The 16,542-nt window shown below is 47.5% G+C and overlaps 2 protein-coding genes across 2 annotated transcripts in view; one reads left to right on the top strand and one right to left on the bottom strand.

Annotated features, from left to right (window-relative positions):
- The window catches only part of ERLIN2 (ER lipid raft associated 2), a 333,405-nt gene that overhangs the window by 306,661 nt on the left and 10,202 nt on the right, over positions 1-16,542 (bottom strand). The gene's annotated exons all lie outside the window — the stretch shown is intronic.
- On the top strand, positions 14,743-15,198 carry LOC132481263 (large ribosomal subunit protein eL27-like). Its single transcript, XM_060085999.1, has one exon. The coding sequence runs from the start codon at positions 14,743-14,745 to the stop codon at positions 15,151-15,153; it is 411 nt and encodes a 136-aa protein (XP_059941982.1). The 3' UTR covers positions 15,154-15,198.

Genomic DNA, 16,542 nt, shown 5'->3' with positions numbered 1-16,542 from the left:
AATTTTACAAACGACTGCAGTGTCTTGAGTCTGAGAGACCCTGGGAGTGGTGGACTTGTCATTAAACAAGAGGAAGTTAAGACATTTTTGATAAGGTCAGGGAGACAGTGAGGGGAGGGGATGGCAATGAGTTTGTTTCAGTGAGAAATCTCAAGGGCCATTGAAATGTTTAGTTTCTGAGTCAAACTATAGCACTGAGGTGAAAGTTGGAACTGAGAAGTAATGACTGGGTTGCTCTTGGAACTATGGACAGTTCACTAGAGAGCTGGGGTGTAACACCCAGGTCAACCTGTGTCAGGGATTCCACCCTCAAACCCTATCACTTCCCACTGTCTGTTTTGGGGGGGATCCAGATATGGTGAGTCTCCAGAGAGGAAGCTGTTCTGTTTTAGCTACTTCATGGTGTAATAGCAACAAGATCTGGGACTCTCACATAAACTTGTTTTTTCCCAAGCTTCTGTGACTTGAGAACTCTCCATAGCACACAAGAATAGACAGGCAAAGGGAGGTACCCCCGATGCTGCCTTGGTGTCTGAGGCCCATCCTAACACAGGCTGCTCTTCCTTTTCTTTAGGGGATGCTGTAGTGATGGATCACTTCCGGGACAAGGTACCTGGCAGAAAGGCCCAAAGGATGTAGAAAATATGGCCAGCTCTCAGAGTTCTGGTCTGTCTTTATCAGTCACCGTCAAGAAAGTGGGTTCATTTTCTGATCCAGGGCTTTGAAAAATCAGGGCATCTTATTAGCATGACTAGTAAGTGGTGGGGTGTGGAAGGGACTGGAGAATGTGCCAACATTTCAAAATTGACAAATAGTTGTAAAGTGTAATTAAACAAAATAGCAGGCTTTGGGGGCTTTGCCTGATGTTTTTTAGATAGGGAGATATTTTATAGAGAAAGGACAGTAGACTATGGGAGAAGACCTGGATTTGAGTCCCAACTTTGGAATTTGCAACCTTAAGAAAGTGACTGTATCTGTTTGTTGCCAGTTTCCTTCTCTGTTAGGTTGTCAATGAAAAGTCAGATGACACATGTGAAAGGGCTCTGAAAATATAAAGTACCGTTCAAATTGTTGTAAGGATGAAGAAAAGGATGGCGAGTTGGAATAATCATTAACTGCTCTTTGAGCTTAGAACTGTGTGAGGCATTGGTCTGTTTCTTTCCATCCACATTCTCATCCAATTATTTATTGGACATAAATAATTTTCATATAATGCAGACATGAATAAATGCTAAGCAGAGGTGAACACAGAGGGAGCGGTGGTCGGTGCTGATGATGGGAATCTGAGACTTCAGATTTAGGGGCTGCAGGGGGAGGCCCAGGCTCCTCCTGGGGTGAGCCTGGGAAAGGGACCATGCCATCCGAGCATCCCTCTCTGCTTGCCCTTGGCTTCTCCTCACGCGCCCCTCCCCTACCCGCGGAAGTGGCCTGGGACTAAACATCAGCCTAGGCAACACCAGAAGAGCTTTGCAGACGAGATTAAAAGCAAATCAAAGAAGAAAAATTGTGGCTCGGTTTATGTCTTCCTCATTAAAACCCCGCCAGTCTCCCTTCTTTTTCTTCCCAGCTAATGTTACACTAACGAGCTGAGTTTAGTGGCATTTATGTAGATAAAAGTCCCAATGATTGATCTCAATGGCTTGTTAAAATTAGTTTCAGTCCACCATATTGATTTAATTCCATTGCTTGAAAGTGCTAATTAATAATGATAATAAAAGTGTCCTGGCCCATTACTATCAGTGAGCCTGTGCGGGAGGTAGAGTGGGAGGGGAAGAGCTGCTGTTTTTAGTGTCACTCACTCTGTCGAAGGGTGGCCTTGGAAAGCTGGCAGAGGGGACAGGAGGCTGGGGATGGGGGCAGAAGGGGGTGTCTCTGCCTCTCTCTGGTAGATTCCTCCTGGTGGTGCTAGGGGATGCTCCGAGGGGTGAGAGGTTGGTGGATGCATGGGTCCTGGGGGAGCCATGCATCCAGCATTTTCTCTAAGGCTCTTGGCTCCCTCTAGAGCTGGGGGTGGGGGCGTGGGGGCATGGTTAGCTGCTTGCCTGGTGGTTCCTGAAGGAGGTCAACGGTTTAAACTTTAGACTGTTCCAGAGGGTGATGAAGCTGGAGGGGACGGGGTCGGGGGTTTGCCGTTTAGATAATGATGAGCAGCTTCCGGGAATCTGAGCTCTGAACCTCAGCCACCCGGACCCCATGCTGCAGGGAGGGCAGGACAGGAGGGAGGGATTCTGGGCAAAAAGTCAATGGATGGTGAGTCTGATGGATCGGGAGGGAAGGAGGAACTTAGAGCGCAAAGAGGGAAAGGGTCCAGGGAAGCTGAGTTAAGAAGGGAGAGTTAGGGCTTCCCTGGTGGCGCAGTGGTTGAGAGTCCGCCTGCCGATGCAGGGGACACGGGTTCGTGCCCCAGTCCGGGAAGATCCCACATGCTGCGGAGCGGCTGGGCCCGTGGGCCACGGCCGCTGAGCCTGCGCGTCCGGAGCCTGTGCTCTGCAACGGGAGAGGCCACAACAGTGAGAGGCCCACGTACCGCAAAAAAAAAAAAAAAAAAAAAAAAAAAAAAGAAGGGAGAGTTAGAGGTCTCTCCTAAATTAATGAATTAATTTGGCTTTAAAGAAGTCTCCTTGCCTTTGATAAAGCCCTATGCCCCTGGGAAGGATTCTGCTGGCCCCTCCGGGGAGTAAGGTGTAGGACTGAGGGAAGGGGGGTGACGGCAAAGAAAACAGCGGCTAGAGGAATGAACAGCAGCTCCAGGACAGCAGCCAGGGCTTCCCAGGGCTGGTGGGAAGAACTGGGAGATGGAGGAAGGGCTCCTGCATGTGGCCAGCCTTCCCCACAACCCAGACCTTCTCAGTTCGCTGCAGACCGCCTACCACCTCAACCTCTCTGCCCTCTGCCCCCAGCAAAGACTGCATCATGTAGAAGTCCAAGTTCCATGAACTGAATGCGGTTTGCATGTGGGAGCAGCTGGAGACCTGTAGTTCTTCCTCTGCTAAACTCTATGACCATCAATGGCTCATGGTTCGCACTTTGAGAGCCAAGAAGGGAGTGAAAAGAGCTTTTAGGTCCCTGGAGATGTGGTGGAGAAAGTAGAATGAGAGAGATACAGGTTGAGGATTTGCAGCCTGTAGAAGTGAGGGGTCAGGGACCCACGGAAACAGCCCACAGAGCCCACGTGAGGGCCCAGCAACCAGAGGACCAAGAGAGGACTTTAACTAAGTCAGGCTTTGGATCAGCCAGTAGCTGCGCCTTCTCTGGGCTGGACTACTGGGTAGGAATAAACCTGTTTAGAGCAGAAGTGTGTAAGGGATGCAGCTGCGGGCTCCGGCACTTCTGAGTATCATTGTCTTGAATGTAATATCCAAAGATCCATCTGATATACGTTTGTTCCTGGAGATGCTTTTTATCAAAAGACTTTATGAAGCACGCTCCCCACTCCCAAAAAGATGAATTGAAAACTCACACTATAGAATGCAAACTCTCTTTGATTTGGTCTATGGCTAACTCAATTATAGGCAATGATGACACAGTGTAGTTCTGATATTAATTACAATCCAACCTCATTAAGGAATTAACCAAACCGTGTGTGGCTGGGGATGCAGAGGAGGGGATAGTTTTTATTATGATTTACCCTCTCTTTTTCTTTTTTCCAGGTTACCCTATTTTTTTCCTCCTCCTGTGCTTTGTGCTGTACTTGGCCCCCGGTGGTTTGGGTTGCGATACCATGTTTCTTATATTAAGGTCCTTATTACTACCCAGAGAAGGTCCTCTGTCTCTGTTTATGCAATTCCTCCAGGTTCACTTAAGAATCTCTCTCAGCGATACCCCTTAGGAAGGGCGCTTCCTCCGATATGATCATCCAAATGCCAACTACTGGCTTTACTTTATATGGGATTTCTATTTGAATGATCCTACTCTCTGTTTCTCACTGCCTATTCCCTGCTTTCTGCTCCTGTATTCAGCAGAGGGCCCTGCACTGTGACAGGGTGAAGGGGTTTGAGCTCGACTCGTTTTGGGGGAAGAGTAACTTCCAGATTGCATCCAAGCTTAGAATAGATTTTTGCCTTTGGAGAAAATATGGGGATCCATATGCTTCCTTGTAACACTGTCAGGCACCCTCCCTGTTTCATCTCGGGGTGATTACTGTTAACTATTTCATACGCATGTTTGGATGGGGTAACAATGCAGTTGGCTGAAATGGGGATCCTGGTAGGGGTCTTCAAAGTAATCCATCCATTTCTCTGTGTTTAGGTAGAAGGCGTTATTTATGTTTTCTAGGGTCTGGAAATCCCACGGAATGTTGGAGAACGTAATGCATTCTCTCATCCTTTGGTACCTTCTACGGTTCCTTTCCATTTTGCCGTTTCATTTTCTTCCCTTTTCCTTTTCCTCTTACGTTTTTCACTTTTGCCGTCTTCTTCTGCAATCCTAGCTTACTCATCCTAGCTGAGGCTAACATGAGAACGGTCAGGGTTTCCATATGGAGGACCACGGGAGGAAGAGTCAGCAGTAGGGCCAGAGGGGGCTTTCACCGGGAGGATGAAATGCACGCTGCGGTGGGGAACGTGCTTTCTTGTAGAGGCTTTAGGAATGGCAGCCCCCACCTCGTCCCTCTTGGCCTGGCTTGGGCAGCAGCTGGGGACGAGGTGATTTCCAGTTGTGATTTTGGAATAGACGGTCATGGGTTATCCAGTCAGATGGATGGAGCACACAGCAAGGTGTTGCAGCTCAGAGTTCAGTTTGGAAGTCTGCTGGCCTCCAGCCTGGAAGTTAAGACTCTCTGACCATACTCAGTTGAGGACAGGGCAGACAGTGTCAGGTCCTGGGGGTGGAGGGCTGGGAGGGGACCAGGGAATTCCCATGGGGTTCAGGGACCATGCTATCCTCAGTCGGTAAATGCATGTTCCTGGAGCAGAGGCCAGTGGCAGGGCAGAGGGAGTTTCTGCCACAGCCAGAGAGAGAGAGGGAATGATTTAAAAATCTCATCCAATTTGGTTCATGAACGTGAACATTGGATTTGTCATCAGATCCATGGAGTAAATCCTGGGTGGAAAACTGGAAGCAGAGAAGGAGGTCAGGAACTTGATTAGTATGGAAGTGGAGGAAAGGTAAGGAGCTGGGGATGGGTGTGGCTGGAGGAAAGATAGTCCAAGACTCTGTGTCCAGAGCCCAAAGGGTGAGGTTTGGGGGACGGCTGCACAGTGGGGTCAGCGTGAGTTGATGGCTTAGGGGTAAGGATCAATGGGCTGGGGTCCCTGACAGTTGAAGCCTATGGACCTCTGAAGTGAATCAGACTGGAGCCCCAGTGTAGGATGAGTGTAGATGTCCCTGCAGCTCAGGGGCTGGGAGCACAGGGCTCAGGAGAATGCTGGGTATGGTTGGATGTGCAGGAGCATCCAGACACGGGGGGAGTCACTGGGGGAAGAGAAGAGAGCAGCTCAGGGCGCCAGCAACTGCAGCTGGGTAGGAGTGTCTGGAGCTGTCCTCCTGACTCAAGAGCCCATGGTGTCCATCCCTTCCCACCTTCAAGTCCAGTGACATTACTTCAGGAGGTCGTTCACTTGAAATCAACCACAGTGAGAGTATTTATACTGCAGAAAGCGGCAAATGCTACCAATCAGGGCTTCCCCCCCCCACCCCCCCAAAGAGCTGATTGCTAAACATTTACCTACTGGGAGGAGAACCTCTTTGATGCCTCCTTAGTGTCAGGGGGCAGGGGTGTTCGGGTGGGCTTTGTTCTGTGCAGGTATAGCTCAGAAATGACACAACCAGAGGCATGTCTGAATCTGGTTGAGGAGAGAGAGAAGCCGGAGAGAGGAGAGGGGCTGGCATGACATCTGACAGCTTCAAAGGCTGTCACCAGAGGTGTTGCTAATGAAGGCTGATGAAAGTAACCGTCGGCAGCCCCACTTTTAGCATCTTGGCCAGTCGCCTTGCTCTGGGTGTGGCGTGTGGGCACTGTCACACGCTGCTGGGTAGTGAAAATGGATACAGGCTTGTTGAAAAACAAATTGGCACCTTGCACTGTGCCCTTGAAACATGAATATCCTTTGACCCAGAAATTCTCCTCCTGGGAATCTGTCCTAAGAAATGAATCCTAAACACATTGCCATTGTTTTGGAAAACTTACACTGCAAAAAGATGTTAGTTGCAGCTTTATTTAGATTAGCAAAAAGTTGAAATTAACCTAAATGTCTAACTGTAGCAGAATGGTTAAGGAATCTAAGGCGTAACTTCTTAATAGATTATTATGCAGTGATTTAAAAGGGTGTGAAGAAAGTTTAAGAAAAATATGGACATGCTTATGATAAGCAGAATACAAAGTTGTAGAGTGGCATTTTTGCCAAGTGTCTCTTTTGGAATATGACTCCAGTGTCAAATGTATTTGGGAAATGCTTGGTATCCCGTGCCCCTCTCAGGACTGCGTGCACATCAACACCGAGGGTTCTGGGAAGTTCTGTGGTTTAACCTTTTGCTTTTTGAACTTATTTCACCCCAGAGTCCTTAATCCAACCAACATCTATTACCAGCCTCAAGCATTAAGGCTCAGCAGAACAGAGTTTTGGGAAGTAGTGACACACTGAACAGTTATAATTACATTAAAGTGTCCATCAGAATACAGGGAAGAAAAAAAATGACAAAATGCAAGTAGGGACCAGGGTGGCAATGACTGTGAAAGATTATTTTTAATCATTTTTTTTGGTGTGTCTTTGCCAGAAATCCTTTAACATGCATATATTTTATTAAAGAACTGTATAAAAGCCTCTCTCCAAGCAAGTTTGTGTATTTCTGCAGTGGATGACATGTAAGATTTGGAATTTGTGCTTTCTGCATAGTGGATAAAATGTCCATATAATCCAGTGGGATATTTGATAAGTAAAGAATCTGATGGCTGCAATTTGTTATAGCACAATGACAGTCATAGTGTGAATGTGGATCTGGGATCAGTCTAGTTCTTCACCACTAAAAAGAAACAGTCTTAAAAAAATGAGCAAATACCTCCCTAATAGTTAAAGGTGTGCTAGCCACGATTAGAGCCTTTTCCACATATTGACTTATTTAATCCTCACAGCAACTCCAAAAGGTAGGTACTACGCTTGTCCCCATTTTACAGATAAGTAAACAGAGCCACAAAGAGGTTAGGTGACCTGCGCATGGTTCCAAACCCTCTGTCTCCAGAAACCAGATTCTTCATCAATACCCAGAGCTTCCTGGTGCTGAGGGACCAGTGATGACACTGCATCAACAGACAGGATTTCATGGCTGCTGATTTAACTTAGACACAAAACCACTCCTGCTATGAGAGGGACGGGGGCCCTTTCCTCTTGGGTTGGTAAGCTGGGACCACGTAGGCCCTTCACTTCCTCTGGTCACATCCACAACTATGTGAAGAAACAGACAAGAGGAATAAAGGGAGGATGAGTCTCCAGTTCTGGTCCCCAAGGGCCAGGAGCTACCCTGGCTCATGTAGCTCTTCCTATGGCCTCTGGGAAGGATCCTGCATCTTCCTTCTCATCCATCTTCCACCCCACTGACTTTAGTTTAAGATTTTTCTTTTAAAAGGTGTTAGGACACGATCGCGTGTCTCTCTGTGCTGATATTTTTGGATTTTTACTTCTTTGCTGAGTGCGGGTTTTCTCTAGCTGCGGCGAGTGGGGGCTACTCTTCGTTGCGGTGAGCGGGCTTCTCATTGCAGTGGCTTCTCTTATTGCGGAGCACGGGCTCTAGGCGCGTGGGCTTCAGTAGTTGTGGCACGTGGGCTCAGTAGTTGTGGCTTGCGGGCTCTAGAGCGCAGGCTCTGTAGTTGTGGCGCACGGGCTTTGTTGCTCCGCGGCATGTGGGATCTTCCCGGACCAGGGCTCGAACCCGTGTCGCCTGCGTTGGTAGGCAGATTCTTAACCACTGCACCACCAGGGAAGCCCAAAATATTCCAAAAATATTTTGGAATCCACCATAGGTGAGTTGCAATGCCCATATCGACTAAGTTTAGAGGCCTGTTTCAAATGGTCGAGACGCCCAGAGGCAGAGGGATGACCTTCCATTCTCTGTATTCCAGGGCATTTTGGATAGCAGGTCTCAGGGAGATCTGGCTGATGAGACTCACCATCTAGAATCCAATGCTCTCCTGGATGGGAGAGACAGAGGTGAGGAAACAGGAGAAAAGAAACCTGTTCTACACGGGTTTTAAAGCCAACCATTCCAAGGCGACATATTTGGGGTTAGCGTGTCCTTACCGCAGTGAGTCAAACCAGTTCCTTGCCCTTTTCTCCTCCGAGGACACAGAGAGGACCAGCTGGGCACCATTCTCTGAGAGTAAGAGCCTCTCATTGGCTTGAAACCCACTGTTGAATCAACTCAGCTCCACTCATCCCCTTCCTTCTAGACTTTTCTGCTCTGGATGAAATAATTCTGGGGCTTGAAGTCTTTTCACAGGTCTTGCTCTCTAGCCCTTTCTACCACTTTTCCTTCCACATTTCTCTTTAGCTGGTCAGCTCCAAACAAGATGGGATGCCCAGCTGGGGCTGGGTCCAGAGATGGATGGTCTGGATGTTCCAGACCATCCATCTCTTTAGAGGGTTCCTTGCTGGACCAATGTTGTTTTACCCATATTTTCTCATCTAACTTTCATACTTACTGTTTTCAATAGACACATAACATGGTGGGCATAGTCCCAGCACACAGCAAAGCATTAGACCTTTTCTGCAATTCGCATCTACCTTGTTATTCACTCTGCTTGGGCTGGTCTATTCCTATGAGATTTTATTCTTTCATGCTTTATTCCATTTTTTTAAATTCTTCCCCACTTATCTAAGGGTATCACTCCCCCACCCCTTCTCAGAGGTTTAAAACTTTACACTGACTACTCCTGAACTTCATTTGATCTGTTTTGCACCAAGTACCCAGTTTGTCAAATCAAACTTTATGTGAATTTAAAATGTGTCCCCTATTTATAGCTCCTGGGCCATTGATGAGTTTGATAAAGACCATTCGTAGAAAAGTCTTCCTGAGAACAAGACTTCTCTGCGAGCAACACAATATCCAAATTGTTGGGTTGACAAGTAAAACAGGGCCCATGTCATGGTGATCCAGTATCCTTAAAGAACAGTATTTCAAAGCTCCACTCCCCCCAACCCCCTGAGAAAAGAAAGCATGTTGAGAATTCAGGGCCACCAGTTCCTGGCGTGATGTCTGTGTGTGAAAACACTCTTGGTTTTGTCACCGCTTGGAGGGTCTGGCCTGGGTGCTGTTTTTTTATTGTCACTGTGATTTTTCAAAAAAAGAATATGGTTGAGGAAAGAGTCTAAAGAGCAATGGTTGTTGCTTTGGCCACTGGAAAAAAAGACAATGTTTTGATAAGTCCTTCATCTCTCAGGGATTTTGCTTGCCCAGCTATGTAATATATGTAACAGAGCTACCCCGGACAATTCCACAGGGACTCTGGGATGATCAAATAAGACTAAAATTAGTAAAATAAGACTAAAATTAGTAGAAGTACTAATACTAATCATGGTTAACAAAAGCCAATAGTCACGAGTGCTTGCCCTGTGCCAGGCACTGTGCGTTATGTTTTGAAGGCTCTGTGGTAGACCTAGAGTGATTATTTCTGGTAAATCTTGTGAGTTCCCATGGATTCCATCCGTTATTCTCTTTTTTTTTCTCTTACCAAGTCCCTTGGTTCTCCTTTAGGCATTTCTCCCTTCCAGTTCTTTCTGTCCCAACCGAGCAGAGCCCCTCCCCGCTGCTCACCGTAGCCATGGTTCTCTGGCCTCCTTGGCCTCAGACACTCCCTCGTCTGACCCTCCTGCAGGTGCCCCCAGACTGACCATCTGAAGATGCCACTTCCTGTAAGCCAACCCCCTCTTCCCATTGAAAACTGATTCTGCGTCTCCCCATGACCTGGTCTGGTGTTCAGGAGTCTCCACATTCTGACTCCGAATGACCTTTCCAGCCTGTCTCTTCCTGCTTCTCCACGGCGATCCTCTGCCGTGGCGAGTTTGATTCCCTTACTGTCCTGGACGATGCTCTGTGTGGTCCTCCCTCCAGGACTGTGCCCACTGCCCTCCACCTGCTTCTGCTCCATGACCGCTACAAGTCCTGCCCCACGTTCAAAGGCCAGCCCAGGCTCCTGTTCCTACACTAAGTCTTCCCTGAGCACCTTTGCTGGCTCTCACCCTTTTGCACCATTAGTGATGCTCAAATTGGCAGGTGCTCCATTTGCCATCTTTGATACTGTTGTTTTGTGCTGTTATTTATTTCCTCTCCTTTTTAAAACATTTGGGCATCTATATTCCTCCCTCAATGAGATTGTAAATTCTTTGATGGCAGGGGTCAGTTTGTGTGTGCGCACGCGCATGCACGCACGCATGTGTGTGTACGCATTATTTCTCATAGTACCTAGTCCATAATAGATATGCAATGACTCTATAATTAATGATGGGATGACAACATATAAATGTATTGCCTCGCTCCCAAGGTATTAGCTTCCTTCTCAGATTTATAAAAATATGAATCTTCCTTATAGAGTGGGTGAGGGAGACTGAGGCACATGGGGAGGAGAGAGGGAGGAAGATGGACTCTAACAGAGTCTTGAATGGAAACTTGCATGAAACCCAGGACTTTGGTGCTCAGTCTGCAATTTTCTGGGGTTTCACTTAAAGAATTCAGCCCAGGATCCCCAGATCTTTGGGAGAAATAACCAATAGCAGAGTAGCTGGAGCATGCTGCCAAGAAAGTGAGTGGTACTCATTAGAGTTAGGAGCAATAATAACAATTATGATAATAATGATGATGGTGACGGCCATGATGCTGACGCTGATGCTTATGGTTACGATGACCATCTAATAATTAGTAGCCTCGACTGAGCCTGTCTCCCAGGTGGCAAATCCTCCACGGGGTCAGTAGGAATCTGTTTCCTTTTACTGTTGGGGGGAGTTATCCTGCTATCCCACTGGCTATATCGTCAGGACCCCAGGCTCCCTAAGCCACGGGATGTGTCAGGAAGGCTGGCCAACAGCCTCCTGGCTGGCAGAGGGGAGGGAAGTCCCCTCCAGTCCCTTTAGTCTTGACTGAAAACACAGTGAGGGTCCCTGAGTTCTCCTATAAACGGTAATGATAACACAATTATCATGCAAAACAAAAATTAAGTTTAATGGTGCAAAGCCAGGGTGTACTGGAGAGGTAATTCATATTAATTACGTTTGGATTAAAAGCTTATTTCTTTTGTTAGCATCCGCAAGTAGAAACTTAGCTGTTAGAAAAAAAGTCTGCATATAATTACGGCCTCTTCTGGAGGAGCAGTGTTGGACTTAATGGAGCATCCCTGCTCTCTTCGAGCTCCTGGAGAATGGTAATATTTCATATTTTATGAAACACAGAAGAAATGAATTACAGGTTTAATGATAAGAACTACTTGGGCTCATAATGAAATCTGATTGGCCAGTTAATCCACCGAGACCCTCAGACGTGAACCATCCAAAAGGGGTAAAGATGATGAAAAATGAAATCCTCTTTTGTGGAAGCTGGGGAAGCAAAGAGCAGGGGAGAAGCCCTGGGGCCTGGGGTAGAGGAGGAACATCACTTTCCCTGGGTTTGGGGAAAGCTGAAGGAGTGAAGGAATTTCCTTCCTGCCCCCCACCCCCACCCCCCGGTTTCCATGGAAATAAACCCGGGACACTTCCTGTGGGAAGAAAGGGACAGGACCAGAGGAAGGAAGGTGATTTCTCCTGGCGAGAAAGCTCCTGGGACCCCCAGCCGGGCCTTGCCCTAAACAAGAAAGACAAAGACAGATGAAGGCTAATTGGAGTTGGCTGAACTAATCACAGTTTTTGACACCCAGGAAATAGTTTGCTCGGGGAGTAAGGTCAAGGTCTCTGTTTCTCAGTTCAGGGGGCTAAGTTCTGAGCTTGAGGCACGTTCCCATGAGGGTCTTGACACAAAGTCTTCCTGAAGGGCCAGCTTGGCCTCTGCCTGCCCCTCCTTGCTCTGCAACATCTTGGGAAATAAGCCCACCTCCACGGCTTTGAGCTTGGTGAAAGCTTTTCATTGTATTTGGAGAGGCAACAGGGGTACGGCAGAAAGACTTTGGGCTTTGGATTCAGACAGGCCTGGGTTCCAGTTTTTGTTCCCATATTTATACGCCTGATGACCTTGGACAGAACACTTCCCCATCTCAGGTTCCTCATCTGCAAATGGTTATTGTAGGAAGCTTCAACGAGAAGAAATATGTGTGAGAATTAAATATGCATAGGGCTGGAGACCCGTTAGAGGCTCAGAAACTGAGAACCGTGACCATTGCTACTTCTACGGTTGCAAGTATGAGAAAAGCTTCTTGTCCTGGGCAAGGCCTGCAAATCAGCACATGCCCACAAGCCCATGGGGAAATCAAAGAAATCACTTCATAAGAATTTAAATGATCTTGCAAGGTCTCTGAATCCTCAGGTCATTGCCAGTGCCATCTCCCTGCCAAGGCACGGTCTCCCTAGATTCCATACATGTAGGAAGTCCATGAAAGACTCATTTTTGAGGTCAGGAGGATGGAACAATGTGGACACTGGAGCTAAAGGAGGCTTCTGGCACATCAGGTCACCTGCTGTCCTCATCCACAAACTCCCCACTGGTGTTCACGGTAGTTGCTTCCTCTGGGGTGAAAAAGACGTGGGTATGGCATGACCGTGACAGCATGGAGAGGGAAGGGCACTCATGGGTGCTGATTCCTCTGGATCTTTGCCATCTGGTCCTAATGCCTTCATGGAGGGAGATGGAAAAGTAAATTCCTGGAGCCCCATATTATCAGACAAGGCAGATCTCAGCTCAGGACACGGCACCATGCACCATGACATAGTGCTGTGCTCCAGGAATCTCTGAAAGGCCCCAAAGGGTCCTGTGGATTTCTGGGGAATGTTTGCAGAGCCCTGTGTCTCAGGCCCTCTGTGGTTCTGCACTTGTCCTGAGTCTCCTTGGAATGACCTTCATCCCCCTGCCTCGGTGGTCTCACCACAGCCCCTCCTGATGGTCCAAGCTGGAGGGATCTTGGGTATCACCTGGTCCTGCCCCCTCGCTGCACAAATGGGCAAGCAGATAAAACCCACAAACAATGCCCAGCGCAGGGCCTGCCATAGGCTGGTACTCAATAAATGATAGTTTTCTCTTTTATGTGAGTAACTTGCCCAAGATCCCATAATGGCCAGGCTTTTTATTATGTTTTAAGACTTTCTTTAGGGCAGTTTTAGGTTCACAGCAGAATTGAGAGGAAGGTACAAAGATTTCCCATGGACCCTCCGCCCCCGCACATGCACAGCTTCCCCATCATCAACATCCCCCACCAGAGCGGTACATGTGTTATAACTGGTAATCTACATTGACATGCTATTATCACCCGAAGTCCATAGTTTACATGACAGTTCACTCTTCGTGTTGTGCATTCTATTTGTTTGATTTCTTTGATTTCCCCATGGGTTTGGACAAATGTATAATGACATGTATTCATCATTATAGTATCACACAGAGTAGTTCCACTGCCCTAAAAATCCTCTGTACTCTGTATGTTCATCCTTCCCTGCCCCAACTCCTGGCAACCACTGATCATTTTACTGTCTCCTAGTTTTTTCTGTCCCAGAATGTCATATAGTTGGAATCATACAGTGTGTTGCCTTTTCAGATTTTCTCTCACTTAGTAATATGCATCTAAGCCTCCTCTGTGTATTTTCATGGCTTGATAGCTCATTTCTTTTTAGTGCTGAGTAATATTCCATTGTCTGGATACCCCAGAGTTTATTGATCATTCACATACTAAAGGACATCTTGGTTGCTTCCAGGTTTTGGCATTTATGAATAAAGCTACTGTAAACATCCTGGGTTTTTTTGTGGACATAACTTTTCAACTCCTTTGGGTAAATACCAAAGAGCATGATTCCTGGACTGTATGGTCAGAGTATGTTTAGTTTTGTTAGAAACTACCAAACTCTCTTCCAAAATGGCTGTCCCATTCTGTATTCCCACCAGCAGTGAACAGGAGTTCCTGTTGCTCCACATCCTCACCATCATTTGGTGGTGTCAGTGTTCTGGATTAGGGCCATTCTCATAGGGGTGTAGTGTGTCTCATTGTGGTAGCTCCCAGTGTTTGAGCACCGAATGTGCCAAACAACATGCTGGTATTTTTATGTACACTGTCACATTTAATTCTCATCAAAACCCTTAAAGTAGGTATCATTTTTGATTTTACTGAAGTGGAAAGGAAGGCTCAAAGAAATTAACTCATCTGACCAGATAACTTGGGGTCTCCTGACTCCCGGTTTGGAATTCTCTCTACTCTACTACATAGCTTCAGGGTTGGGGACAACTGTTTTCTCTTATTTTTCAGTATAAATAATTTACCAAAAGTCCTCTGATGCCTTCTCTGACATTTGATTGTGCTGCCTTTGACTTTCCCCCTTGTTCATTAAACTACAGTTACACTAACCATAGTCTCTCCTAGTTCTTTCACATCCAGGGTAACACACCTTGCTCTTCCACCCCAGGGCTTTTGCACGGCATCCCCTCTGCCTGGCACACTCTTCCCTCCAGGTCCCCACATGGCCCCCTCCCTCAGTAAAGAAGCACCCAGCACCTCTCCTGTTACTTCCTGTGCAATGTTCTGCTTTACTCACTTCACATTACTTACCTCTATCTGAAATTTCCTTCGATGTTTAAGAATATAAACTCCAGGTTCTTCTTCCTCTGCTGTAGTCCGGAGAGGTTGCTGCCGACATGGGCAAGTTCATGAAACCCGGAAAGGTGGTGCTGGTCCTGGCCGGTCGCTACTCCGGACGCAAAGTGGTCATCATAAAGAACATTGATGATGGCACCTCAGACCGACCCTACAGCCACGTTCTGGTGGCTGGAATTGATCGCTATCCCCGCAAAGTGACAGCTGCCATGGGCAAGAAGAAAATTGCCAAGAGGTCAAAGATCAAGTCTTTCGTGAAAGTTTATAATTATAATCACCTCATGCCTACAAGGTACTCTGTGGATATCCCCTTGGACAAAACTGTTGTCAACAAGGATGTCTTCAGAGACCCTGCTCTCAAACGCAAGGCCCGACGAGAGGCCAAGGTCAAGTTTGAGGAGAGATACAAGACCGGCAAGAACAAATGGTTCTTTCAGAAGCTGCGGTTTTAGGTCTGTCTTGTTTCAGTCATTAAAAATACAAAAATACAAAAAAAAAAAAAAAAGAAAGAATACAAACTCCAGGAAGGCAAGGAATATTTTTTTTTTTGCAGTACGTGGGCCTCTCACTGTTGTGGCCTCACCCGTTGCAGAGCACAGGCTCCGGATGCGCAGGCTGAGCGGCCATGGCTGACAGGCCCAGCCACTCCGCGGCATGTGGGATCTTCCCAGACCAGGGCACGAACCCATGTTCCCTGCATCAGCAGGCAGACTCTCAACAACTGCGCCACCAGGGAAGCTCAAGGAGTACGTTTTGTTAACTGCCACGTCCATAGTGTTGAGATGAGGGCCCGGCATAGAGTAGAGACTCAATACATCTTTGCAGAAGGAATAAATGAAGCCCAGTTCTGTCTCCACGTCCATTGCCAGTTGGGCTTCCCTGTCCTCCTCTTGAATTAGTTCCTCTTCTTGCAGCTGCACAGCCCCCTGTGTGTGTAGGAGCTCACATCTTTGCACAGAGGGAAGTAACAAGCAGAATAACAGCACATATTGCCACTCTGCCCTCCCTGCTTACATGCCCAGTGGCTGGGGATGCCGTCTTCGGCAGCAGTAAGAAGTGATGATCTGGCTTCCTGGGACAAATGCCCTGCTTTTTCGTTAAGGTCCGGTGTTGGGAGGCTGCACTCTGGCTGAGGAGGGAAGAGGCAGGGCTGGCGGGCGCACACCCCACACTCTCCTCCAGCCCTCGCTCTCTCCTGCTGCTGCCCAGGCAGCCCGTCTTGCTGTAATGTCAAGCAGCACACCTGAGGGTGGAGGTGCAGGGCCGGGACATAAGGGTGAGTGAGGACAAGGTCTTCCTTGAAGAAGTGACCTTCATCTCCAGACTTCCTATGGGTCCTCAGATCACTGGATCAAGCTGTCACATTTCCACACGTGGAGACTTTCTGGTGCTGGTGGAGAAGGAGGGAGGGAAGCCTAGGAGCTTTGGCAGCTCTCAGTCCCCAGAGGATAACATCAGCCACATAGTCAAGGGCAGTATCGAATTTCGAGCTGGAGACAGACTCTGGGAGCCTGGCAACCTGGGTTTGAATCCCAGCTCTGCGTCTTGCCAACCACGTGACCTTGGGCAAATCACCTGAGCTTTCTGTGTTGGTTTCCCCATTTGTAAAAATGGCCTAAGAATAGAACTTACCTTGGGGTTTTTGGTAGGAATTAAATAAATTAATATTTCTAATGTGCTTAGCACAGTGACTGGCATGTGGTAAGTGCTATCTGACTATTTGTTAGTTAGCAAATAAGTAAACAAGTAAAAATTATCACCATTAGACCTCCCACAGGGATGCTGTTATGCAGTTTATACAACACTCTCCCATATAGGATGCCATTTGATCCTGTCCCTGT

Source organism: Mesoplodon densirostris, chromosome 20 (genome assembly GCF_025265405.1).
Source record: "Mesoplodon densirostris isolate mMesDen1 chromosome 20, mMesDen1 primary haplotype, whole genome shotgun sequence".
In the NCBI taxonomy this organism is placed as follows: Eukaryota; Metazoa; Chordata; class Mammalia; order Artiodactyla; family Ziphiidae; genus Mesoplodon; species Mesoplodon densirostris.
This window is presented reverse-complemented; position numbering and strand designations above follow the sequence as displayed.

Bases quoted from the DNA above. Each gene is read 5' to 3' on its own strand.
- LOC132481263 (XM_060085999.1), top strand. From the start codon at position 14,743: ATGGGCAAGTTCATGAAACCCGGAAAGGTGGTGCTGGTCCTGGCCGGT.